The following is a 26,735-nucleotide window of genomic DNA, read 5'->3' as shown; positions in this document are numbered from 1 at the left end:
AACAGCAAAGGTCCTTTCTTTAGAGGCTGAGTATAGAGAACATGTCCTGCAGTTCTGTGTGTGCACGTGACCAATCTGGGGACGCTGAGGCTCTAATGATGGACGCTTGGATCAGTGGCGCTATGGCCGCTGGAGCTGAACACAAGAACAACAGTCCCGGATCCGGTCTCAAGGAAGCACCAGTCCAGCACATACGCCACTGCACTTGGAAAACTATGAGCGACATCCAAGCGATTTATGCCAATCCATTCAGAACCATTGGGTCCCATCCACAAAAATGATTGCACAACATAAAGTTGCTTAAAAACATGAGTCACTTAGTGTTTTCAGGCCATTTTGGAGGAGAGGTGGTGGTCCGAGGCGAAGCGAGTTTTCACAAGATTCTCTGTTGTTCCTACTAGAAATGCAGAAATAAATAGACAACAAGGTTTTACCTTTTGGGAGGAGCGTCCATACCCAGATACTGCCCAATCAGCACTGACAAGCGGGACAGTAACTCACAGGTGTCAATTTCCAGGACTAATAACAGAGGAATGGCACAATGCTAACTTCTAAGGAAAGGTGCTGGTATTTTATAAGGAATACATTAATAACCTCCTTTAACTAAGTTAAAAGCTAGAAAAATTATTTAAAGGGAATCTCTCACCAAATTGCACAATACAACTGCACACATCATTAAATGGATCTCTTAGACCTGATGAGGTTGGTGTACTCATCTTGAATATCCATGGTTGAATGGCTGCATAATCCTGATATTAAGTTGAGAGTTTTACGAGCCCAGCTACAAAATTAAATAGTTCATGAAACCCAATGAATTCAGCCTCTGCCCACCCAGCCTGACCGACAGGTGCAGCTTGTACTGAGTAGTGTGAGATGTCAGCTGCAGCAGGGAGGAGGCGCACTGAGGAGCTGGCAGTCATTCTACATGGAAGGAGGTAAAGGAGTTCTAGTCTCACACAGGATTATCAGAGTAACTACAGCAGCCTCCTCAGGTGTAAGGCAGTGATGTCATACTTTCTGCAGCGTGTAGTGAGAGCTCTGGCGACATCCTCTTTGTGGTAAATAAGCACTTCATAAGAAAGATGTCAGTCGGTTTTCGTGTTGTTATACAGCTTGTGTATACGGTCCAACGTCAATGTGAACACTGGCATTTCCGCCCCTAGGTAGTAATGATCCTGGGACCCCGGACCAGCGGGACTGGGCGCATGCGCATTGTGTAAAAGCAGCCAAGGACGGAACACTTCGCTGCACTGCAGATACAACCTCTAATGAGACAGATTATTGTCTAAAGGCAGCACACCTGCCCCCTGCCGTTACATGTCCGCTGCACAGCCGCTCACTCCCGGGTCTCCTCCGGCACCTGCCTTCCATGTGCGCTCTGCTCTGCAGCCCGCACAGCCCCGCCCCCTGCCCGGTGTCACGTGACGCAGCCGCACTCCCCGCCCGGTGTTGTGGTGACGTCATGAGCGTCTTGCTTCCCAACATGGCGGACTTTGATACCATTTACGAGTTAGATGAGGAGGAAGAAGAGGAGGGCGAGGACCGGGAGACAGGCCCCGGCCGGGTGGTGGATGAAGAACACTTGCTTAGATACGCTCCGGATCCGGTGGTGGTGAGGGGAGCCGGACACATTACCGTGTAAGAGACGGCGGGAGCTGCGGCCTCTGTGTGCTCACATGTGACGGCCCCGGTGTGTGTGTGTGTGTGTGTGTGTGTGTGTTCTCCGTGCTGGATGTGGGGGGCGTCCTCCTACAAGGGGTTCTGTGACGTCATATAGTACCCCCACAGGTAGTGCAGGCTGGGGGAGGGGGTCCTGGTCCGGACTTGGCTGTACTGGACCTCCCCATAGGTACTGCAGGCTGGGGGAGGGGGTCCTGGTCCGGACTTGGCTGTACTGGACCTCCCCATAGGTACTGCAGGCTGGGGGAGGGGGTCCTGGTCCGGACTTGGCTGTACTGGACCTCCCCATAGGTACTGCAGGCTGGGGGAGGGGGTCCTGGTCCGGACTTGGCTGTACTGGACCTCCCCATAGGTACTGCAGGCTGGGGGAGGGGGTCCTGGTCCGGACATGGCTGTACTGGACCCCCATAGGTAGTGCAGGCTGGGGGAGGGGGTCCTGGTCTGGACGTGGCTGTACTGGACCCCCCATAGGTAGTGCAGGCTGGGGGAGGGGGTCCTGGTCCGGACATGGCTGTACTGGACCCCCATAGGTACTGCAGGCTGGGGGAGGGGGTCCTGGTCCGGACGTGGCTGTACTGGACCCCCATAGGTAGTGCAGGCTGGGGGAGGGGGTGGGGGCAGGTCCTGGCCTAGGTAGTGCAGCCCCCGAGGAGAGGAATGTAGCAGGTCCTGGCCCGCTGTACTGGATCCCACACAGGGATTGGCCGGTCACCTCAGTACACTCATTGTAGTGTGAATTCCACGCTGAAATCATGTGACACACAGTTTCCACCACATGTGGCCTCAGACATTTCCACCTCTCTGCAAGTCCTCCTACATCTGTGTTTAGAACAGGGGTCTCTATCCCTCCGTGTAGGAGCTGCTGTCCGCAGAGAGGAGGCTACACACATGCATATATTGTACCGAAGAGTTTTCAATTAAAAAAAAAATAAAAAAATGAAGCACTAAGCTGCAGTATATAGATGGAGATGAGGCCCCTTCAGCTTCCTCCTCGGCCCATACAGACACATGTACACTTATACTGTGTGGCTGAGAATTGGGGGCAGGGGAGGGAGCTGTCAGTCAAATATACCTTCTTCCTTCCGGATGTGTGTGTGACCAGGTTAGGTGAATTTACCCACCGATAGCCGTATGTGGCCATGTGGTCGTGTCCTGCCTGCAGTCCTCGGCTCCTATATTTACCAGTAGTGATGTAAGGACTTTACAAGGGGCCAAGAATTCATCAAGATGACTCGTGCAACCCGACCCGCTTGTCACCGCGCTGAGCGTAGCGGGCACGTCTGCTCCTTACCGCACCTCCTAGTTCTTACATGTACTGTGCTGCATGGCAAAAAACAACAAGATTAGTACAGAAAAAAGGCAGCCAGAGTTACCAAGACCTGGTCACTGTACTAATGCAATGCCGCATGCAGGGGCCCCCATAATAATGGTTAGTAGAGGTGCAAAATACTGATAACGGCCCACTTCAGTACATTGTACACGTGTCACTCATTGCTTCTGCCATTTTCCAATATACATAATAGGAAAGAAGTTGCTGGCTTATAAAGGTGTGTTCCAGCCACAAACATTTGGATTGGTGTTTAAAGGAGTTGTCCACAGGTTTATCACCTTTATTATTATTAATAATAATAATTAATAATATTATCACAAAACCTGAACTCTCGTGGTGAGCGTCACATGGATTCCCTGATGCCGGCGGTGGGAACGGGTGGTCACATGACAACAATCATGCGTTATACATACTCCTGGTTACATTCTGTCTTCATGTGCGCAGACTCGCTCAATAGAGATGAATTGAACAAGGCTTTGCACGTCTAGTTGGGATGTGACCTATCGCCTGCTCGTGGTCACGTGACCGCTTGGTCTCGCCCCCGGCCTCTGAGAATCCTCACTGCGAGAATTCACAAGTCTGCAGTCTCCCAGTGATGGCGAATGTTTGTGAGAATCCTGGACAACCTCTTTAGGCTATGTTCACTCTTTGCGTTTTTGATGCGCTTTTTTCCACAGGCGAAACCTGCTTTCTTGGCAGTAGGAAACTTGCTTTAAAAAAAGCAGGGTTTGCTTAGTTTTTTTTTTTTTTTTTGCTGCGTTTTTGTCAGCGTACATTTATTTCTTGTGGATGCTGATAGTTTATTGCATAAAAATATTCTGATTCTTCATCAGGCTTTGGTACCAGAAATGCAGCAACAACTGATATCTGCATTTTTTTCAGCGTTCTGTTTTTTCCACCACCTATTGCTTTCAATGGGTGAAAAATACAGAAATCTTAGATTTTGCTAATACTGTAAAACGCAGCTGAAAATTTGTACGGAGAAAAAACACAGCGTATGATCATAGCCTTAATATCGGCATAAACAGACATTTAAAGGGAACCTGTCACCTGAATTTGGCGGGACCAGTTTTGGGTCATATGGGCGGGGTTTTCGGGTATTTGATTCACCCTTTCCTTACCCGCTGGCTGCATGCTGGCCGCAATATTGGATTGAAGTTCATTCTCTGTCCTCCGGAGTACACGCCAGCGCAAGCCAATATTGCCTTGCGCAGGCGTGTACTCCGGAGGACAGAGAATGAACTTCAATCCAATATTGCGGCCAGCATGCAGCCAGCGGGTAAGGAAAGGGTGAATCAAACACCCGAAAACCCCGCCCATATGACCCAAAACTGGTCCCGCCAAATTCAGGTGACAGGTTCCCTTTAAAGGTATGTCCACTCGTGGAGGAAAAAGAATCTGTCGTGGATTCCGTGCCTAAATCCGTTCTATGAAATCATTGTCGTGCTGCAGATTTTAGCCCACGCAGCCTGTGGACGAGATTTAGGAAAGTGCAGGCGACGTCTCCTGGGATCAGGGTCTCTGCCCCTACATTATGCTGCTCTCGGATTACTTAACAAACACCTGCTGACAGATTCATTTAAAGATGCTTAACAAATACGCTTTATTTTTCTGTTACTAGATAACCCCTCTAGGGTATTTCTTATTCGATGTGCAAACAGTTCTGGTGCGATGGTGTGCCTAGTCATCCTCTTTTCTAAACACACAGCGGATTCCACTTCCAAATAACAGCATGGCGCGGCCCTCTCGTATCTCTAGACTTGGGGAACGGCATCCTGCTCTGTTCCCCGGCTCCTGCATTCGGTACGGCAGCAGCTATGTATTATGTAATGGGATTCTACAGTGGGGAATCATTTTATTGATCTGTGACATTTTTGGAGGCTAAAAAGTGACGGATTCTCAACCCTTTAATTATATTATAGCATACCAGTGTGTTTCCTATGCCAGCTGGTAACTAGGCATTTCCTTTTTTTTAGCATTGCATCATGGTCAGTTACCACCGTATGCCACTTTATAGCTTTAGGGGGTAATCTGGGGGTGTTCTGCACCCCAACACTTACCTTATGCTCTGTTCACATAGCGATAAGCTATGTAGATGGGTGTGTGGTCAGTGGAGGGCAATGTGTTATAACGTGAGATTACAGAAATGGATTGTTGTACATGATTTTCGGATCTAATACTTCCCAGTACATGAGGTTATGGAAAGTCGGTGTATAATCTGTAGAACTTGTATAAATGCCATGGGTAAGTTTTAACTGGTGAAAACTATTGTACCTTTTCTCTTCCTGTAGATTTGGTTTAAGCAACAAGTTTGATGCAGAATTCCCCTCTGTCTTAACAGGAAAGGTAAGCATGGTTCTATCCTTTTTATATAGTTATTTAATAGGTTTGATGCCTTTTTAAATCTAGTAGATGAGGTGTTTAGCAGTTTCCCTTGCCGATTATTTCTTTGCTCTAATTTGAGAAGTTTTAGTGGTGGTTACAGCTGCAGCACCACGGCTTATGACGCTTCCTCTTGGGCCTCCTTCAGCCTCTTATCTAAGCAGACTGATTATGCCGATCAGAGTGTGATTCGAGTGTCATCGATTTTCAAAAAGTTTCTCCTATGTGACAGTCTGTAAAAAATTAAGTGCACTCAGATGCTGTCTGATTTTTTTTTTTTTTACGGACCCATAGACATGTATTGACAATTCTGATCCGACACTCAGATCCAAATTGGACATGTTTCTGTGATTTTGCATGGACCACTTGGTCTGTGGAAAATCACGAACATGTGAATGGCCCCATAGACTCAAAGGTGTGAGTGCTATCCATGAAAATCACGGATAGCACTCATACAAGAAAACTGGATGTGTGAACGAGCCCTTGGGCTTTGGAACCTCCATCGGCTGGCTTCACCGATGTGCTGGATGTTGGGCTATTCTCCCAACTTAAATGGGTGAGCATTGGGGTCCATATCTGCTGGGCATCTTATTGTGACCTGAGGATGGCATCAGGATATACCTCCATCAGAAAGAACTGGCATCAGTGTCCTACCTGAAGACGTTTAGTTTCATGGCTGGTACATTCTTCAGGTGACACTGATGTGTTCGGGCCTTAGGGGAAGACACAGCCGTTTCCTGTCCTAATGCCTTCAACAATAAGACATTGTGCTGGGAGATAAGCCTGCAGTGCCGAATTGTCCGTCATAAACCGTTCCCCTGGTGGTGTCAGCTAAGATGCACGTGATTGATGGGGTCATAATAGCCACTCTTGGCTTTTTGGAGGCCAGACTAAGCCTGCTGGGTTCTGCTTACGTTTTCTCTGTTTGCTGCCCTGCTTGTATCCTGCCATAAAATCTTATGACCCCCCTTTTAACAATGTTTAAAAAAGGAGATGCCTAAAGGAAATAATGCTTCTCTTCATGGAGTACAACCAGAACGAAACCCTTTTTGTTCCTTAACTTAAAACTGATGAAAAAAACAAAACAAAATTGTAGAAACATGACCTAGCAAGCAAACGCCCCATAATACCCTTTATATAGATCTGGATTTTTTTTTTCTTCTAACCCTAGTGTTATATTTGCAATGGTTCAGCTCTGTAAAGCTGCTCTTTTATATGGCCATTGTCTCACATTTTACAGGCAAGGACGTTGTCAGCCGTTTATTACACTTGTCACCAATGGAAGCTTTCCTATTAGTAGGAACGTAACCTTGCATACGTTTTTCTTGGCCATAAATGTTCTTTTATTTCTGATTAATATCATATTATTATTATTATCACCTTTTATGTTGTCCGCTGAGCACTGAGAATGGTGCTTTGTGACCGCAGGTTGCCCCAGAAGAGTTTAAGATCAGCATCGGCCGTGTGAATACATGCTTAAGGAAGAATCTCCCTCTCAATGTGAAGTGGCTGCTATGTGGCTGTATTTGCTGCTGTTGTACGCTAGGCTTAAGTTTGTGGCCCGTTATTTGCCTGAACAAAAGAGTAAGTAATTGCACGTGAAACACTTTTATAGAAATGGATGAGTCCCACAATTGTTCCCCACCAATCTGTTGGGCCTATATGTACGGTGCCTTTCACTTCCCATTAAATCATGTAACATTAAGGGGCTTTTCCTTGTGGTTTAGGTTATGATTTGTGGGGATTTTTTAGACTCTATGGTTCTTTGTTGTGTTTCGCTAGACGAGAAGATCCATGCACAAACTATTGGACTGGGAGAATAACCGTTTATATCACAAGGTAACTTGTAAAACTGAAATCTATAAAAAAAAAAAATATATATATATAGATAAAACAGTTTGATTGTCTTAACTTTATTTATTTACTTTTTTTTTCTTTTTAAGCTTGGTTTGCATTGGAAATTGAGTAGAAGGAAATGTGAGTCGAACAATATGATGGAATATGTGAGTATTGAATATCAGAAATTATTTACCAACTTCACTTCATCCATTAAAACGTCTATAAACCTATTCTATCATTCATTGCAGTCCCAGGACACTATGAATGCACTCCAAAAAGACCGTAAACAGTTAAAAGCGTGTCATTTCTATGTAGCCTTAGTCTTTTTATTGGAAAAATAATAAAGGCCTTTTAATATATGAAATTTGATTAAGGATAAAAAAAGATTTTTTTTTATTCTCCACCCCCCACCTTGGACAGTCCAGTGCAAAATCTGCAGATGACCCATGGGTCTCTGCTCCAGATTAGCAGTTTTGTATGCCCTGGATCCTCTGCCTGATTATCCCCATTCATTGAGGCTAGTATACATATGGATACCCAATGCAACTTCTTTTTTTTTTTTTTCCTGTGATTTGGTTTTCAATCCATACCATACAAGTTACTGAAAGCAATGTCATGTGTGTTGTTTTCATGCTGATTTGTACCCTGAAAAGCTAGTGGGCTTTAGTCCCAGAAAGAGGCAGCTTAGAGTTCTGCCTTTAGGAATTAGTGTTGTATATACTCGAGTATAAGTCGACCCGAGTATAAGCCGAGGCACCTCATTTTGCCACGAAAAGCTGGGTAAACTTATTGACTCGAGTATAAGCCCGGGTATGAATTGTCCCCTCATCCCTATCCAGGTATGCATAGATCCCCTGTCCTTGTATGAATGGCTCCTTATCCCCTATCCCTGTATGCATGGTTCCTATTAAAAATAAAAAAACAACATCCTACTTACCTTCCTGCGCGCCCTCGCTGTATCTCGTTCGTTCCGGAGCCAGCAGGTCTTCTAGCCGAGCGATCACGTGGCCCTGCTCATTAAGGTAATGAATATTCACTCCACACCTATGGGAGTGGAGAGGCGTGAATATTCATTACCTTAATGAGCGGAGCCACATGACTGCTTGGCTAGAAGAGCAGCTGGCGCCGGAATGAACGAGATGCAGCGAGGGCGCGCAGGAAGGTAAGTAGGATGTGTGCTGGAATCTGGCGGCTATAACCTATGCTATAAGAGAAATGAATTTACTGCCAGCACAGTGAATATTAATTTATTCAGTCGCCATGACAGCACAACGAGAGAGGGGATCTGCCCTTCAGGGACAGGAAACCTACAGACATAAAAGGGCGGTACCTCTCCCTCGCATCAGTTGGTTTCCTGTCCCTGACAGCGGAACCTCTTCAGGCAGGCCTTAAGAAGAAGGTCGAAGATTAGAAGAAAATCCCACTCCTGACAGGCCGATGCAGGTGGTGGGGGTCCCCTACCTCGGTTTAGTCAGGAGGCTGGAAGCACCACACAGCAGGAGAACTGTTAGTGTCGGTGGCGGCAGGAGGAAGCAGCCTGCATGTCGGGGGGGCTAGCTTCTATTGTGGTCTACAGGGTCGCGCGTACCTGGTAAGTAGGGGGGGGGGGGGGGGCTCCTCCTGGGTAGCTGGGGCCTCTGCGATATCTCCACACCTCCCGGGAGACGTGTGCGTCGGTCTGGGGGACGCTGGCATCCTTGGTCGCGTCTCGCTGTGTAAGCTGCAGCCGCGACCGGAAGTGACGTGGCTGGGCGGCGCGGCCTGATGACGCGACGAGGCATGCGCAGTTGCGTCCTTCCGGCTGATGGCGGCGCTCCGGCGTCTCTGCTGGCTAGGTCCCGGGAGAGATGGCGGGGGCGGAGCCCGGGGGTAGAGCGGACCCTATTGGAGGTACCGGTCTCGCCACCTCATCACCCTGCTCACCCCCATCCGGGGGCGGTACCTTAGGGGGCATAATTTAAGCGCTGCATGAGGGCCACAAGGTGTTCCTGGCCATTTCTCCTTCATGATGGAATCGCCAAACGGAACTTCGCAGCGGCAACAGCAGCAGCAGGAATCGGAGGAGCCTGTGGTGGTCTCCCAGTGGCAGCAGTCGCGCTGGTGGAGCTAAAAGGGCTCAAAAGTCGAAGCCAGATAAGTCCTCAGGCCGCAAAGAATTCCCGGCTAGAAAGGACCCCCCATCTACGGTACCATTCACTGCAGGGCTGGGTAAGTGATCTACGTGAAAGTTCGCTTACTGATTATTGTCCCTCCTTATATTCCCGCTCTCCTTACTAGGGGAGGAAATGCTTTACTAAATCCAAGCATAGGCAGTGTGCCGAGTGTGCTGAACCACTCCCTGATGGCCATAAAAAAACATTGTGTAGATCCTGCATATAACACCTTATTGAGGAGGAGGCCCCTAACCTCACTTCCACGCTAAGACAGATGGTTAGGCAAGAAGTGAGAGGTTCCATGAGATTGCATAAAGTGGAGGCCAAAAAGAAAAAAGTGACATCCCCAGTCTCTGTGATAGATTCGGATTCGGATGAACTGAGTTCTGACTCTCTCCCATCGTCTGCCTCATCAGAGGACATAGAGTCTAGTCGAGCCTGTTTGTCGCTCGACAGAATCAACAACTTGGTCAAAGCAGTCAACAACACGATGGGGATTGAGGAGCCTCAGTCAGAATGTTCCATTCAGGATGTTATGTTCAGAGGTCTGGATCGGAAATCCCGGAGGTCCTTTCCTGTAGTGGATAAGATCAAATCATTAATCTCAAGGGAATGGAAGAAACCCGAAAGGAAAGGGTCACTTCCTCCAGCCTTCAAAAGGAGGCATCCCTTCGAGGAAGATGCATCATCCTCATGGGACAAAGTTCCGAAACTGGATGCGGCAATGGCCAAGGCATGCAAGAAAACCTCTCTTCCATTTTGAGGATTTAGGGAATCTGAAGGACCCTTTGGATAGGAAAGCTGACGTTTTCCTTAAGGGTGCTTGGGAAACATCAGCAGGTTCCCTAAGACCAGCAGTCGCAGCCACTTGCACAGCTCGGTCGTTGATGGTGTGGCTCGGTCACTTAGAAGATCAGCTCAAGGACAAGGTTCCCAGAAATGAGATATTAGCCTCTATGCCTATTATTCAGGATGCTGCTGCTTTCCTTTCAGATGCGTCGGCAGATTCCGTTAAACTTGCCGCCAGATCTTCTGCCTTATCTAACGCAGCCCGGAGAGTGCTGTGGATTAAATGTTGGCCAGGAGACTTACAGGCCAGGTCGAAGCTGTGTAGCATTCCCTGCAAAGGATCTCATTTGTTTGGGCCAGTACTGGACGATCTACTGGATAAGGCCGGAGATAATAAGAAACGTTTTCCTTTCCTAAGGAGACCTTTTTATAGACGGGACTATAATAGAGGGTGGTCTAACCGCAGGAGATCTAACAGAGTCAAATAGGGAAACTACCAGATATGACAACACCAGGAGAAGAGGTAGAGGATACATGTTTAATTCCTCCTGAGACTTTAAAAAGCCCCAATGACTGGCGGACCAGGTGGGGGGTAGGCTTTTAGCCTTTTACCCTACCTGGATACAAATCACTAATAGTCCTTGGATTCTAAGCATCATTGAAGCAGGTCTAAAGGCCCCGTCACACATAGCGAGATCGCTGCTGAGTCACAAGTTTTGTGACGCAACAGCGACCTCAGTAGCGATCTCGCTATGTGTGACACGTACCAGCGATCAGGCCCCTGCTGCGAGATCGCTGGTCGTGTCGGAATGGCCTGAACCGTTTTTTGGTCGTTGAGGTCCCGCTGACATCGCTGAATCGGTGTGTGTGACACCGATCCAGCGATGTCTTCACTGGTAACCAGGGTAAACATCGGGTTACTAAGCGCAGGGCCGCGCTTAGTAACCCGATGTTTACCCTGGTTACCAGCGTAAATGTAAAAAAAAACAAACAGTACATACTCACCATCTGATGTCCGTCAGGTCCCTTGCCGTCTGCTTCCCACACTGACTGAGCGCCGCAAAGTGAAAGTGAAAGTACAGCACAGCAGTGACGTCACCGCTGCGCTCTGCTCTCACTGTACGGCGGCACTCAGTCAGAGCAGGAAGCAGACGGCAAGGGACCTGACGGACATCAGATGGTGAGTATGTACTGTTTGTTTTTTTTGGTAACCAGGGTAAACATCGGGTTACTAAGTGCGGCCCTGCACTTAGTAACCCGATGTTTACCCTGGTTACCCGGGTGCTGCAGGGGGACTTCGGCATCGTTGAAGACAGTTTCAACGATGCCGAAGTCGTTCCCCTGATCGTTGGTCGCTGGAGAGAGCGGTCTGTGTGACAGCTCCCCAGCGACCACACAGCGACTTACCAACGGTCCAGGTCGTATCGCTGGTCGTGATCGTTGGTAAATCGCTATGTGTGACGGGGCCTTTAGATTCGAGTTCCATCAGGTCCCTCGGGACAAATTCAAGCTGACACCCATCCATTCTTCCCCTGCAGAACAATTGGCTTTGGAATCAGAAGTTCAGGAACTTCAACAGAAAAAGGTTCTAATCAAGGTGCCCGTAGAAGAAAGAGGTAAGGGGTTCTATTCCCCTTTGTTCCTGGTCAGAAAACCTGACGGATCCTTTCGCACCATTATCAACTTGAAAGGCCAGCAGATCTGGACGCACATATACTGGTCTTAAAGGTTTTGAGATTATTTAAGTATGGTACGCTGGAGACAAAATGATACCACCTGTCAGATGAGATGTTTGAAGCTGGATGTGACAGTGTCTTGAGAGTGCTTTATAGGAGAATACTGAATGGGGGTATTGTGGGAACCCCTGGATCTTAGTATACTGCTTTGGCCTGATTTTTGTGGAAAAGTTTTGGTTAACCATTATGCCTGTAATGGGGGCTTTGGTTGCCACTATTGTGAGGGGGCAGGAGCTGAATGTGGCTCGCAACCCTCTCTCAAGGCTGGATGTGGCTCCCGACCCTCTCTGAGCTGAATGTAGCTCTCAAGGTCAGAAACGTTGGGAACCTCTGTCTTAGACCTTAAAGACGCCTACTACCATGTCCCAATACACGTAGATCATCAAAAATTTCTTAGGGTGGCGGTTTCACTTGCTGGCACAGTAGAACACTTTCAATATCGGGCACTTCCCTTTGGTGTCGCAGTCGCACCCCGTGTATTTACTAAGATCATGATAGAGGTTATTGGGCACCTGCACGAGCAGAACATATTAATAATTCCCTATCTGGATGACTTATTGATTGTGGGTCATTTCAGAATCACATTGTAAAGTCCAACTGGAAAAAGTGATTGCAGTATTGCACAGATTAGGGTGGATTAATAACCGTAAAAAATCCCGTTTACAGCCCTTGAAAACGCAGGAATTTCTGAGTCTAGTTATAGACTCTAGTCGGCAGGAATGTCGCCTCCCAGATTTGAAGGTGGATAGTATATATCAGCTTGCCACGAGGGTGATTAATAATCCTTTAGTCTCTGTAAGAAGTGGCATGTCACTCTTTGGTTCTCTTACATCTTGTATTCCGGCGGTTCTCTGGGCCCAATATCACACCAGAACACTGCAGTGGGATGTCCTACATAACTCACGCCGACTGGGGGTTCATCTTGACAGCAAATTCTCGTTATCCATTGAATCCATTCATTCACTAAATTGGTGGACTCGCGTTTCAAACTTACGTAGAGGAGTTCCCTGGACTAACCATGTTACTAGAATAATAACTACTGATGCTAGCCCCAAGGGATGGGGGGCGCACTTGGAAAATAATTAGGCCCAGGGGCTATGGTCCCAATCGGAACAAGACTCGTCTTTCAACATAAAATAACTTTTAGCGGTAGAACGTGCTTTAAACAGTTTTCTTATACCCCTACAGGGTCGTCGCGTCAGGCTGTTCTCGGACAACCAGGTAACCGTGGCCTATATTAATCATCATCCAGTTCATTAATGGAGGTCGCGGATCGTATTTTTCAGGTGGCCGAGAATCACCTACTTTCTCTCACGGCACTTCATATAAAAGGAAAGCTCAACACCATGGCCGACTATCTAAGCCGCAACAAGCTCAGACGGGGGATTGGTCTTTAAACCCGACCGTCTTCAATCAGATCATCCACTTATGGGGATGTCCAGAAATAGACCTCTTTGCCAGCCAAGGAAACAAAAAACTACTCCAATTCTGCTCCCTAAATCCAAGAGACAACCCGTATGCAGTGGACGCTCTCCTAATACCATGGCGCTTCGGTCTCGCATATGCTTTTCCCACTCTAAACTTAATACCAATAGTTCTGAGGAAGATTCAGGAAGACAGGGCCCGGGTAATCTTGATAGCCCCGTTCTGGCCCAGGAGATCGTGGTTTCCTTGGCTGAGGAAGATGTCCGTCACTCAGCCATGGATTCTCCCAGAATTACCAGATCTCCTCTGTCAGGGCCCAATACTCCATCCACGAGTAGCCAACTTGCACCTAGCAGTGTGGAATTTGAGAGGTCGCTGCTAAGGGGGAAGGGGTTCTCTAGACATCTGGTAAATACACTTCTTAAAAGTAGGAAAACCTCTACAACAAACATCTATGTCAGGGTTTGGAAAAAATTCTTGTCAGTTTCAGGAGCTCAGATTGACCAAGAACCTTGTATTAATCAAATTCTAGAATTTCTACAAAAAGGTTTAGAATTAGGCTTGGACTCTAAGAGTGCTAGTGGCTAAGTGTCAGCTCTAGGGGCGCTATACAATTCTAATTTGGCCAGCAATTACTGGATTTCTAGGTTCTTCAAGGCGGTTACTAGATCCAGACCTATTATTAAACAAAAGATAGTTCCGTGGGATCTAAATCTGGTTCTTTCAGCTCTGACGCAAACCCCGTTTGAACCTATTGATATTATTCCAATCAAAATCCTGTCGATTTAAAACAGCCCTCTTAGTTGCTCTCACGTCCGCAAGAAGGGTTAGTGATCTGCAAGCATTATCTAGGCAACCGCCATACATGCAGTTTAGAGAGGATAGAGTTATGAAACCTGATCCCCTTTATCTTCCTAAAGTTGCTACAAAATTTCATAGGCTACAGGAGGTGGTTCTACTGTCATTCTGTTCCAATCCCGTTAATGATAAAGAACGTAAATTGCATTCCTTAGATGTGAGAAGGTGTCTCCTTAAATATATTTCGGTTACAGATACCTGGAAAAAAGAGAACTCCCTTTTTATATCGTACCAGGGGGTTAAAAAGGGTCTTCGAGTATCTAAAAACACTTTAGCCAGATGGATCAGGGAGGCGATTTCTCTTGCTTATACAGCAGGTGGCGAGGAGATCCCAGAAGGTATAAAGGCTCACTCTACTCGAGCTGTAGCAACATCCTGGGCGGAGAGAGATCCGAGGTGTCGATTGAAGACATATGTAAGGCGGCCACATGGTCTTCTCCATCTACCTTTCTTAGACACTATAGGCTAGATCTGGGTAGCTCCTCCGACCTCACGTTTGGGAGAAGGGTACTTGAGGCCGTTATCCCTCCCTAATCTTACTTCTCTGAAAGTCTCTCGTTGTGCTGTCATGGCGACTGAATAAATACGTACGCTACTTACCTGGTAGCAGTGTTTTTTCAGGAGCCATGACAGCACCCTTATATTCCCTACCCTATTCTTTCTCGGATGGCTCAACACTTTCGTTTTTCCCTTTTAAATGATATATTCACTTACATAATAAATTGTACCAAAGTTTATGCTGTTTCTGTGTTACTAACCAGGGGGGTCCTCTCGTGCTCTGGAACTAACTGATGCAGGGGAGAGGTGCCGCCCTTTTATGTCAGTAGGTTTCCTGTCCCTGAAGGGCGGATCCCCTCTCTCGTTGTGCTGTCATGGCTCCTGAAAAACACTGCTACCAGGTAAGTAGCGTACGTATTTCTCTTTGGAAAGTTTGTAACTGCTAAAGATGGCGAACAACAATTTTCGCTTTTACAGTAATGTTAGCAAACTGATTTCAGTGAGCGCAAAAGATGCAGGTGTAGGAAAAAAATCTATTGCTTCACAGTTCAAGTATGTTCACATAGATTTTGGAGCAGATTCTTATCCAAAATCCACTTTAAAAAAAAAAAAAAAAAAAATGCCTACCAAGCTCTTTGAAAAAGCTTCCTATGTGTGCAGTAATAAATCAGGCGCTTCTGACTCACAAAGATGGCATGAACCATGCCAGTCTTGATAAAGTACGAGCTTGTCAATTCTTGAGGCCTCTCTGCCTGAAAATAAAGCTCCAAATTCAGCTATTAAATGAAGTGGTGTTATGTGCACGCAGGGGTTTTTATGGTGCAGGTGCATCTAAATAAAAAAAAAAAGCTTGAAAAATCACACAAAATGCTTGAAATACTCTTCCTATTTATTTCTGTTGCAAAACAACTTGTTTATATGGTTAGTGTTTTTAGCAGTCTTTTTATTGGCTTCAGATTTGCAAAGGACGCTGATCCTTTTTGATGTTTTTTCCTCTTGAATCCCATGCTTTCTATTGCTTTTGTGAACCTTATCTTAAAGGGAATGTGTTATCAGTTTTTGCTATCTAATCTAAGAGCATCATAATGTAGGGGCCGAGACTCTTGATTCCAGTGACGTGTCAATTACTGCACTGCTTGCTGGTTAACAGCAGTATATTCCTGAAGGACTAGTAAACCTGCTGCCATGTAGTCCTCGATATCCATGAGCTCAGTGTCTCCTCATTCCCACCACTGACTGGCCGCTTTCTGCCCATGCACAGTGCACACAGAAAGCTACCAATCAGTGGTATGTGCGGGGTTATGCAGAGCTCAGCATTCAGAGAACTGCAAGATCTGCAGAAGATAAAACTCCAATTTTATCTAAACTGCAGCAAGCAGCCCAGTAGGTGAAAAATCACAGGAATTGGGGTCTCTGTCCCTATATTATGCTGCTCTCAGATCACATGGCAAAAACCTGGTAACAGATTCCCTCTGTTTCTCCAAAAGGAAGAAAATATTTTTTAGGTTCACAAAGATATGTGAAACCTCACTGATGGCAAAGGAAACCATATAACATCTATTTATTTTGCTTAAAAATACACTATATATATATATATATATATATATATATATATATATATATATATATATATATATATATATATATATTTATATTTATTTATTTATTTTTCTGGTGTAATTGAATGTAGCATTGTTAATTACTGTGTAATAGGCTAATGGTAGATAAACTAAAATTTTTAATGGCGTCAAATGAGCGGTCATTGGTCAGTATTTGTAAGCCAAAATCAGTAGCTGGAGAAAAATACAGAAGTGGTGACATGTTTCTATTATATTGTTCCCTTCTGATTTTTGGCTTACAAATACTGATATGAAATACTGAGCAGATACTGACAGTGTGAACTTTAACCAAAGGGAGTTGTAGTGTTTGTGGCAGCATTAGATCTCTGGTGATCCTGCGGTCAATTTAAAGGGATTCGTCCATCCCTTAGCGAGTTAAGAGCCTGAGGATGGGGCAGAGTCAGCCAACATGTCCAGTCTGTTTATACTTGCTGATGATCTTTCTCTACATTTCTCTTTCAGGTCATATTAATAGAATTCTTACCAAAGTATCCTATCTTTCGACCGGACTGAAGAGAGCCTGTCCCCACTTCATTTCATGTTTTTGTTACTTGTCTTTCCTACCCTTAGTGCCTTTTTAGATGGTTTTGGAAAGAAAAGGTATACTGTACATCCGCTGTGTTTTAAAAACACAAGGGGGTGGGGGGGTCTTTTGTATAGCTGTATGGTAACCTCATAGACTGGTATTTTTATTATGTGTAGAAAAGAACAAAGTTTGCACACACTTATTTTTTTATGTTAAGGGAAGCTTTCTGTGTTGCACTTCATCTCCCCTCCCCCGCGCAGTGACAGTGTCAGGCAGCTTGTGTGACTGTAGCCACCTCACACTGGCGGGGGCTGCATATATATATGTGTGCGTTTACATGTTATATATACGTTTATACACATCCCTGTATATAGTGAGAATTAGGGGTGTATATTAGTGCTGCTTAAATCTAGCTTGTTGCCTTACTGTTCCTACCCTTTGATTTTCTAGTACTTTTCTAGCTCATGGTCTCGGTCCTTTTCATTCTTCTAGTGCTGCTAGATTTCTATAAATATATATTCTTATTATTTTTTCTGTAGTAATCGGAGCTGACTCCTGTTATTCTCCATCTGCTCTTGCAGCCTCCTCTACTGACTAATATTTGGAGTCCTACATTTCAATAGCCGGTTATAAAGGATTAGATTTCATGCATTTTGGGACGGATCTCTTATACAAGCTGTGTACTTTCTTAGATTCTTAACCATTTCGTTAAATTGAACTGTACATCTATAAATATATACTGCAACAGATTATTTAACCAAAAACTGTAAATATTGCCTTTTCCAGACCTGCAAGTATTACTTATGTTTACAGAATGTAGTATAGCTGTTACTATGTGGCCAACGATTCTGCATCGGTTGTAAATGTATTCCCTGGCTCGCTTGATTGTAGGAACCTTTTCTCTAATTTTTGTTGAAATGAACCATGTTTTTTATTGCCATTTGCTGCTGGTCTCTTGTCAATAGAGGCTAACAATCCATTACTGACAAAGCCATATAATGACATAGGAGCCAATCACCCAGCTAACTTGCACTTTTTGTACTTGTGCGTTGGCAGACGGATTTCTTTTATGCCCCATATGTCGCCACACTCTACATTGTGCCAGTAATAGCGGAATATATCTGGTGATCATGTTGGGAGCAATAATGGTCAGATCACACACAATCTGCAATGAAATTCTCAAATATTTTCATTGTGGCTTTTGGTGCGGACCGGATCGCTTTGTGAAATCACTGTCCAGGTTGGTGCTCTCTGGTCATGGAAAGGAGCTGCGTGCATTTTCTTTACCCTCTGGCATCCCAGGCTCTGATTTTGATTAGTCGGGCTGGCAAGATGTCACACAGATGTCTTGGAAGGCTTTGGAAATTCAGGCAGTTCTGTCTGCAGCTAAAGGGCACTAACCTGGACCGGGGATTGGGATATCCGCTCCTCTCTAGTGCGGATAAACCTTTGGATATAACTTTTTGCAGATTGGGCATGTGTGAAGATAATCTATTTTTTTTTTCTATTTTACTCCAATGGAGGGGTTTTTAAAACCCCATTTATTAACTTTATGCTCTCCTATCTTTTTTTTTGTGTATGGAATTTGTGCAGAAATTTCGCTGTGAACTTTCAGTTTTTTGTGCTTCTGATCTGGTTTATTTCTGCAGCATGTGTGCATGTATTTCTGCAAAGTATGGGAAAGTGCACAGATATTTCTGGAACAGATCTGGGTGTGTGAATAGAGGCACCTGTATCTTGCATTGTATTGGCTTGTTCTACCCACACAATTGATGTATTGTTTTTGATTAATTGGAGAGTAATTGTTTAGAAAACGATTTTTAAATACTAGCAAAGAAATAGGAAAAGACAACCTATTCGCTGTGCTTTGCTCAATAGAATATGATATATGTATATAGAACATGAAACAGGACTCAAGTCCAAATCAAGTCTCTATTTTTCACACCTTAACAAGTATTTTTCTTAAGTACCAAGAGTGCTTGTAAATATACGTACTGAGGTAACTGCTTGTGTGGCGGCCTGTTCTGAAGGACCTTTGCAGGTAGAAGTGAAGCACTGTTATTCTGAATGCTCTGAGCGGTGCATGACCGATATTGAAGGAGAATCCCTGTGTCATGCACCCTCAGTCTTAGAGCTTTTTCAGTCATCCATAATCATCGCGCCGATCTCGTATTGCAATGCACGGACTGGTTGTTCATCTCTCGAACTGAGCATGACAGCCTCATAGAAACGTATCATGCTATCGCGTCCCACTCGGCCAGTCCATGCATTGCGATCTGAGGTCGGACCTATGAAAACGGGCATCTGAAAGCGCTTTTAGGCTGGCCATACGCTAGTTATAGTGCGTGGCCAAGCGACCCTCTCTCCCTGCCCCATACACACACACTGCCCGGCTGAGCATGCATGCGCCTCAGTTGGAAAAGGGGAGTAAGCACTTTCAGAGTCGTCTGAAGTTTGTTCCTGAGAATGAAAGTGTTGGGCAGATGTCAAGGGAAAGTCGGAAACAACCCCCCCCCCCATACACATGAGATGGCTAGTAATTTTGGCCAATATACATTTCGGGCTCTGTTCACGTCTGCATTGTAGACTGTTAGAAACCTCTGACCTCTGTAAAGGGACAAATACTGTGACTGAAATAGGACATTAATAGGGTTTATTAGGTACTGCTGACACTGTTGCATGATGCATCTTGCACTTTTTGTTATTTTTAGGGCTCACACTCATCAGCATAAATAAAATCGCTCTGTTGTTCCTGAAAAGTAGGAGGATTGTCATGCGAGTACAATGCAATTTTTCTCACCTAGCATCCGTAATGCATTTTTAATCTTCAGTTTTTACATACTGTCATTTTCAAGCTATTTTTCTAAGTAATAAAATAATTTAACATTTCGATAAATTTCGATATGTTAGCGAGATGTATAATCAGTGCTTTGTGTTTATCAATTGCTGTACATGTATTTATCTAATTAATAAAGACTAGTGATGAGCGAGTGTACTCGTTGCTCGGGTTATCCCAAGCACGCTCAGGTGACTTCCGAGTATTTATGACTGCTCGGAGATTTAGTTTTCATTTCGGCAGCTGAATGATTTACAGCTACTAGCCTGCTTGATTACATGTGGGGATTCCCTAGCAACCAGGCAACCCCCACATGTACTCAGCCTGGCTAGTAGCTGTAAATCATTCAGCTGCCGCAATGAAAATGAAATCTCCGAGCAGTCATAATAAATACTCGGCGGTCACCTGAGCGTTGTCAGGAAAACCCAAGCTCTTTAAACCAGCTGAGGGAAAGCAGACAGCTGGGAGTGGTTATTAATCTGGGAAGTGGACACCATCCATGGATCTTCCCAGTTTATTAATAACAGCTCACAGCTGCAGGCGTAGCCTTTACTGGTTATTAAAAATGGATGACCCACCCCACCCACACACACACAAAAAGACATGGGGTCCCCCTTAATTTTAATAACCAGCAAGGACTAAACAGACCGCTGCAGGATGATTTTAATAGGCTATGTAGGGGCCATGGATATTTTCCCCTTCCCAGACTAATAACGTTCCCTCAACCACCCCAGAAATGGCTCATTCATTAGATGTGGCAATTCTGGCGCTTGGCCTCAACTCTTCCCACTTGCCCTGGAGCGTTTGCAAGTGGAATAATGTTTTGGGGATTGATGTCAGCTTTGTAATGTCAGCTAACATCAATCCCAGGGGTTAGAAATGGAGAGGCATCAATACGACACCCACATTACTAACCTCGTAAGTTTAAGTAAAAAAAAAAAACACACAAGGAACAAGGTCCTTTATTTGCGCAAAAGACTCCCTGATCCTGTTTTACCCATATATTAAAAAAAAAATAAAAAAAAATCACCTGTTCAGACAATGGTGACATGATGCGACCACTCAGCACGCAAGCCGGAACTCAGCGCGAGGATGCGCGTGCAGCAAGGAGCTGTGACTAACGCCGGTCACCTTATTGACATCACCACTCTTCACTGCAGGCGCGTCCTCACGCTACTGTTAGTGAGTTCCTGCTAGCATGGTGAGCGATCGCATCGTTTCACCGCTCAACAAACCAACCGGATGTAGCAGAGCTGGGGATCGTCGTGGGATATCAGCTATGTGGACTATCTGCAGAGAGGTGAGATTGCTGTTTTGTTTTTTTAATTTGGTTATTAATAAATGGTCAAAATAGTGGCTCAAATAAAGGACTTTTTTCTGTGTTTTTCTTTTATTATAATATATTTACTATACATACTTATTTTATGGGGTGTCTTATTGATGCCTCTCCATTACTAACCCCTTGGCTTGCTGTCATCAAACATAAAACAGCTGACATTAACCCCAAAAACATTACTCCACTTGATCACGCATAAGGGCAAGTGGAAAGAGTCGAGGCTAAGCTTCAGAATTGGCGCACGTAAAACTGGGGCGGCTGAGAGATGATGATAGTCTGGGAGGGGGCCAAGAGCCATGACCCCCATCCAGTCCATTAATATCAAAGCACAGCTGTCTGTTTAGCTTTAACTGGTTATTTAAAATTAATGGGGGACCCGTCTATCATTTCATTATTTTTTTTTGTAAGGGGGGGGGGGGGGGCACTTCCCTTTCTAATAATCAGTGAAGGCTATGTAGACTGTTGTGACCTGTTAGTAACAAGCTAGAAAGATGCAGGGATAGTGGCCCCTTCCCAGTTTAATAACACCAGCTATCTGCTTTCCCTCATCTGGTTAAGAAAAATGAGGGGGATCCTACTCAATTTTTTTTTTTTTCTACAGAAAATAACTACATTTGTGATGTAAAACGACTCCAAAATGTGGTAGACTAACCTACACATGAAAAGATAATACATAAGGTCCCAAGTTCCTGGGCCTAGGCATCCCTGCTACAGCCATACGTATGTATTTAAAGTCCCCCTTTCTCCAGATGTGTCTAATAAATTCAATTACTCATAGATCAATGTGAAGTTCAGATATTCTTGAGCATTTCATTTAATTAACCTTTTTATAAGGTGGCAAAGAATAAAACAAGCAGATTTGAGAAAAGAAAAATAATTAAATTTATTAAAGGGAATGCGTCACACACTAACCCCCCCCGGGACGTATATGACCTATTAATTTGAGCATACAGGTAATAGAAATGTTACACTAGTCCTACCTGTATGCCTCATATTAATGGTGTGGTTGTTGAGAAATGTTATACTGTCTGTACGCTAATGATTTCTTCCAGGCTCTGGGGCGTGCGGTGTCTGGAAGAAATCCCTGCCTCCTGTCCTCCGTACAGTACTGCCCCCCCCTCCCATGCACATCCGTTATGGTCCTGCGCCCTGCACTCCCTCAGTGATGCATACCTCTCCTTTCTAAGGGAACTCTATTCATGAATCTTCTGCGCAGGTGAGTCACTGGACCTCCGGGCGTGCCCGCCAATAAGGTGCTCCCCCCACTTCCTCCCTTCAGTCATCGCTAGGAACCATGTGCACATGGCAATGACTATGCAGGGAGGAAGTGGGGAGAGCACGTTATCGGTGCGCATGCCAGAAGTCACTGGAGCCGGTGGCGGAGATTTCTTGCAGCACCGCATGGCCCGGAGCGTGGAAGAAATCATTAGCATACAGAATGAATATAACATGTCTCAGCAACAGGACCATTAATTTGAGGCATACAGGTTAGACTAGTGTAACATTTCTAATACCTGTATGCTCATATTAATAGGTCATATACGTCCTCGGGGGTGACAGATTCCCTTTGAGGTCCAAAAAGAAAACCGGTCAAAAAGGCATATTTCTGTTTTGAAAAACTGACAAATATAAAAACGTTAATTCAAGAAACCAAAAAAGGTAGAAAAAAACAATGAACAGACATTACAAATTATAATAAGAAGGTGTGGAACTGTAACCGGGGCCAGAACTGGGTGCTGAAAAAGGTGGGGGAGCAGCAAAAGGAGGGGAGACATGGAGTGGGGGTGTTATGGGGGACAGAGGACTAAAGTATGGAAGTACACCATGGTCTGAAGGGTTGGGTTAGTATGGAGGGACTGGCCCAAAGATACTACCCTCCTGCTGTGGTTCCTTGTTTTAGTGGATGTAGTGACATTTCTGTGCACAAATCCCGAGTCTCGGCTTTTTGTCTGGCCTTGTCTTTTGGGGTTTAGCCATCATGCCAACAAGACGAGGATGATTGGGGCAGGAGACATGATGGTGAGGAGGTTGTTGGCATCCAAGATGTCGCAGGAGGAGGAGGTGGCTGGCAATATGCTGTCACGGGAGGAGGTGGTGGCTGGCAATATGCTGTCGCGGGAGGCGGAGGTGGCTGGCAATATGCTGTCGCGGGAGGCGGAGGTGGCTGGCAATATGCTGTCGCGGGAGGTGGCTGGCAATATGCTGTCGCGGGAGGCGGTGGTGGCTGGCAATATGCTGTCGCGGGAGGCGGAGGTGGCTGGCAATATGCTGTCGCGGGAGGCGGAGGTGGCTGGCAATATGCTGTCGCGGGAGGCGGAGGTGGCTGGCAATATGCTGTCGCGGGAGGCGGAGGTGGCTGGCAATATGCTGTCGCGGGAGGCGGAGGTGGATGGCAATATGCTGTCGCGGGAGGCGGTGGTGGCTGGCAATATGCTGTCGCGGGAGGTGGAGGTGGCTGGCAATATGCTGTCGCGGGAGGCGGTGGTGGCTGGCAATATGCTGTCGCGGGAGGCGGTGGGGGGGGCTGCCATGATGGTGGCTCTGCGGAGTGCCCTTCTTGTGGGTCCAATGGCTGGTTTCTGTTTGCCTCAGAAAGTTTCTTCCTTTCGAGGAATTTAAAAATTGCAATTGGCGATTTTGGTGGCAGATAAAACAATTTGGAGGGCGGCCCTAGTCCACAGCCTCTAAAAAAAGGAACATGCCTGAAAGAACAGGCCAAGCTCAGACAAAAATCCTCCTCCCCATCATCACTCCCAGCTATTCCCACGTCGCATCCGCCATAGGTATTACATAGGTGCATATTATACGGACGCTGTATACAGGTGGCATACGCATGGTTCTTTTGCCATGCAAATTCTTTTTTTTATTTTTCTGTGCACCCATTGACTTGCAATGGCAAGTCTCATTTGATATACGCTGCCACTTGCAGCATGCTGCTTTTTTTTTTTTGATGATGATGGTGATAGGAGAGATCACAGACATGGCTCTTGTTTCCTTATTCCTATTTGCCATGAATATTACATTTGATGTTTTAGTCCGTGTTTTCTAATGCCAAATAAAGCTTTTTTTTTTTTTTGTGCCATGTTAAGAACTTATAGAACTGACTTTGTGCCAGACAAAGCTCCTGATCCTGAATCCTTACTTGTCAGATTCTGAGATGTTCTAATTACAGATAAATAAAATGCAGTAATCGTTAATGGTGCCATGTGAAATAAAGCCAACCACCTTAATATCTTTTCAGTTAGCCATTAAAGGGTATCAACCACTGAGGACTCTCACGTCTAAATATTTTTCTATCTTTTTATACATAAGATTTGTTGCAGGAATTCCTGGGGCTTACAATCAGTGGCATACAAGTGAATGTGGTTCCTTCTGCAACATGTGCACATCCTTCTACTATCCCATTTAAATAAAGGGACTCTGGCTGACATTTCTGCAACAGATATGTTTTGTATAAGTTTACCCTATGGGGAGGGGGGGGTTCAGACAGCAGTTATTTTTACATGGAATCTGTCAGCAGGTTTTTGAAATGTAATCGGAGATCAAGCATAATGTAGGGGCAGGGAGCCCGATTCCAGGAATGTCAATTGCTCCGCAGCTTACTTTAAGGTACCTTCACACTAAACGATATCGCTAGCGATCCGTGACGTTGCAGCGTCCTGGATAGCGATATCGTTGTGTTTGACACGCAGCAGCGATCTGGATCCTGCTGTGATATCGCTGGTCGTTGCTGAAAGTTCAGAACTTTATTTGGTCGTCAGATCGGCGTGTATCGTCGTGTTTGACACCAAAAGCAACGATGCCAGCAATGTTTTACAATGGTAACCAGGGTAAATATCGGGTTACTAAGAGCAGGGCCGCGCTTAGTAACCCAATATTTACCCTGGTTACCATTGTAAAAGTAAAAAAAACAAACGGTACATACTCACCTTCTGCTGTCTGTCACACGTCCCCCGCCGTCAGCTTCCCGCACTGACTGTGAGTGCCGGCTGTAAAGTAAAAGCAGAGCACAGCGGTGACGTCACCGCTGTGCTGTGCCTTACGGCCGGCACTCAGTCAGTGCAGGAAGCAGACGCCGGGGGACGTTACGGACACCGGAATGTAAGTATGTACTGTTTTTTGGGTTTTTTTACATTTACACTGGTAACCAGGGTAAACATCGGGTTACTAAGCGCGGCCCGGCACTTAGTAACCCGATGTTTACCCTGGTTACCAGGGGACTTCGCATAGTTGGTCGCTGGAGAGCTGTCTGTGTGACAGCTCTCCAGCGACCACACAGCGACGCTGCAGCGATCGGCATCGTTGTCGATATCGCTGCAGCGTCGCTTAGTGTGAAGGTACCTTTAGCTTCAATACAATCAGTATTTTATCAGCAGGAGTTTATCACTGTTGGACTAGCTATTGTGTGCCAAGCAGTCCAGCTAACTTGTGTAACCCCGCCCTCTCCTCTGATTGGCAGCTTGCTGATGTTGCCAATCAATGTTGTAGGTGGGGTTATACACTGCTCAGGATTCTGATCACTGCTACATCTACAGCAGAGAAAACAGGGATTCTATAAAAACTAGAGCAGGCAGCCCAGTAATTGACACCTCGTTTGGAATCTGGCTCTCTGCCCCTACATCATGATGCTGTCAGATTACATATTCATAAACCTGATGACAGATTCCCTTTAAAATCTGCATACACTATTCAGATGTGTATGTATGGAGTGTAAATTGTGTTACTATGGCCAATGGAATTTTTTTCCAATTGTTTAAAAGGTTTGTATGCTCTTTCCAAACGGATGCCCCGAACTGTTATGATGAATTGTCAGGTGTGGTTAAGAAATAAAGCAATAATCTTATTGAGCCACTGAACTGAATGTATAACATTGTCCTGAGCGACCCGTCCGCTTTTATTGCAGTTGTGTAAAGTTGTGTTTTTTTTTTGTTTTTTTTTTACACTTCATAGCATAGAAATGTATATAGGTATTTAAAAGTGTATCTTGCAAATCTCTAGTAATATACCATATAATCTAAAAATATTTGCTGTTAATAAACGCAACAAGAGATCTACAGAACTATTACAGTGGATTTATATTTTCTCTTCGCCACGACAGCACCCACTGAGAGAGGGGATCCGCCCCTAGGAACAGGAAACCCTACGGAGAGATAAAAGGGGCGGTCCCCCTCGCTCCCACAGTTTGGTTTCCTGTTCCTACGGGAATCCACGGAGAAGAGGATGCCTAGCCTGGATGCCGCTTGCGCAGTTTACCTGTGAGGACGGCAAGGGCTCCAGAGCTGGATGCAGCGTCGGGGGTCCTCTCGTCAGTTTCCCCCCTCGGCTGGCAGACGCCATGAGGCCACAACTGCAGGGGTTCCTGGCTCATGGGAATCCATCCGGGCAGTCTGCGGGACCTAGCGCCGAGGAGAGGTAAGCGCTGCGCTTTGGCGAGCGCTCAGGCGGCGTGCAGCTCCACAGTTTACCCGGGAGTCCTGAATTGAAACTCCGGGCGGAGGAGGAGGTGGACGGCACTCGCGCTGATGCCGGTGACAGCGCGAGTGCATACAGTATGGCCGCGACCCGGAAGTGGTTAGCACTTCCGGGTTCAACCGGAAGAAGATGGCGGCCCCCATGTAAAAAGGACACCGGCACAAGCGCCCGGTGTCCACAATGGATGCGTCACAGACCCCTGCGATGCTCTCCATAGAAGACACCACGGCCACCCTGCGTACACGGGGCAGCAGCA

General features: G+C 45.7%; 1 protein-coding gene across 2 annotated transcripts; it reads left to right on the top strand.

Annotated features, from left to right (window-relative positions):
- Positions 1 to 391: 391 nt before the first annotated feature.
- On the top strand, positions 392 to 21,942 carry LOC143805565 (cysteine-rich hydrophobic domain-containing protein 2-like). Of its 2 annotated transcripts, XR_013221267.1 has the most exons (7): positions 392 to 1,638; positions 5,302 to 5,356; positions 6,821 to 6,976; positions 7,175 to 7,231; positions 7,336 to 7,395; positions 16,772 to 16,909; positions 21,609 to 21,942. XR_013221267.1 is itself a non-coding variant. In XM_077285062.1 (6 exons), exons 1-6 carry the CDS (start codon positions 1,370 to 1,372, stop codon positions 16,820 to 16,822), a joined length of 648 nt encoding a protein of 215 aa, XP_077141177.1. In that variant the 5' UTR covers positions 392 to 1,369; the 3' UTR covers positions 16,823 to 19,342. The 2 variants fall into 2 exon arrangements, 1 of the variants encoding a protein (XP_077141177.1); XM_077285062.1 differs by lacking the exon at positions 21,609 to 21,942 and having other exon boundaries at positions 16,772 to 19,342.
- The last annotated feature ends 4,793 nt before the right edge of the window (positions 21,943 to 26,735 follow it).

The sequence above is a fragment of the Ranitomeya variabilis genome, chromosome 2 (genome assembly GCF_051348905.1).
Source record: "Ranitomeya variabilis isolate aRanVar5 chromosome 2, aRanVar5.hap1, whole genome shotgun sequence".
NCBI lineage: Eukaryota > Metazoa > Chordata > Amphibia > Anura > Dendrobatidae > Ranitomeya > Ranitomeya variabilis.
Note: the sequence above shows the minus strand (reverse complement) of the source record. Positions and strands in the feature narration are given on the sequence as shown.

Bases quoted from the DNA above. Each gene is read 5' to 3' on its own strand.
- LOC143805565 (XM_077285062.1), top strand. From the start codon at position 1,370: ATGTGCGCTCTGCTCTGCAGCCCGCACAGCCCCGCCCCCTGCCCGGTG. The intron at 1,639-5,301 runs GTAAGAGACGGC...CTCTTCCTGTAG, and splicing joins GGAGCCGGACACATTACCGT to ATTTGGTTTAAGCAACAAGT. The intron at 5,357-6,820 runs GTAAGCATGGTT...TTGTGACCGCAG, and splicing joins CCTCTGTCTTAACAGGAAAG to GTTGCCCCAGAAGAGTTTAA.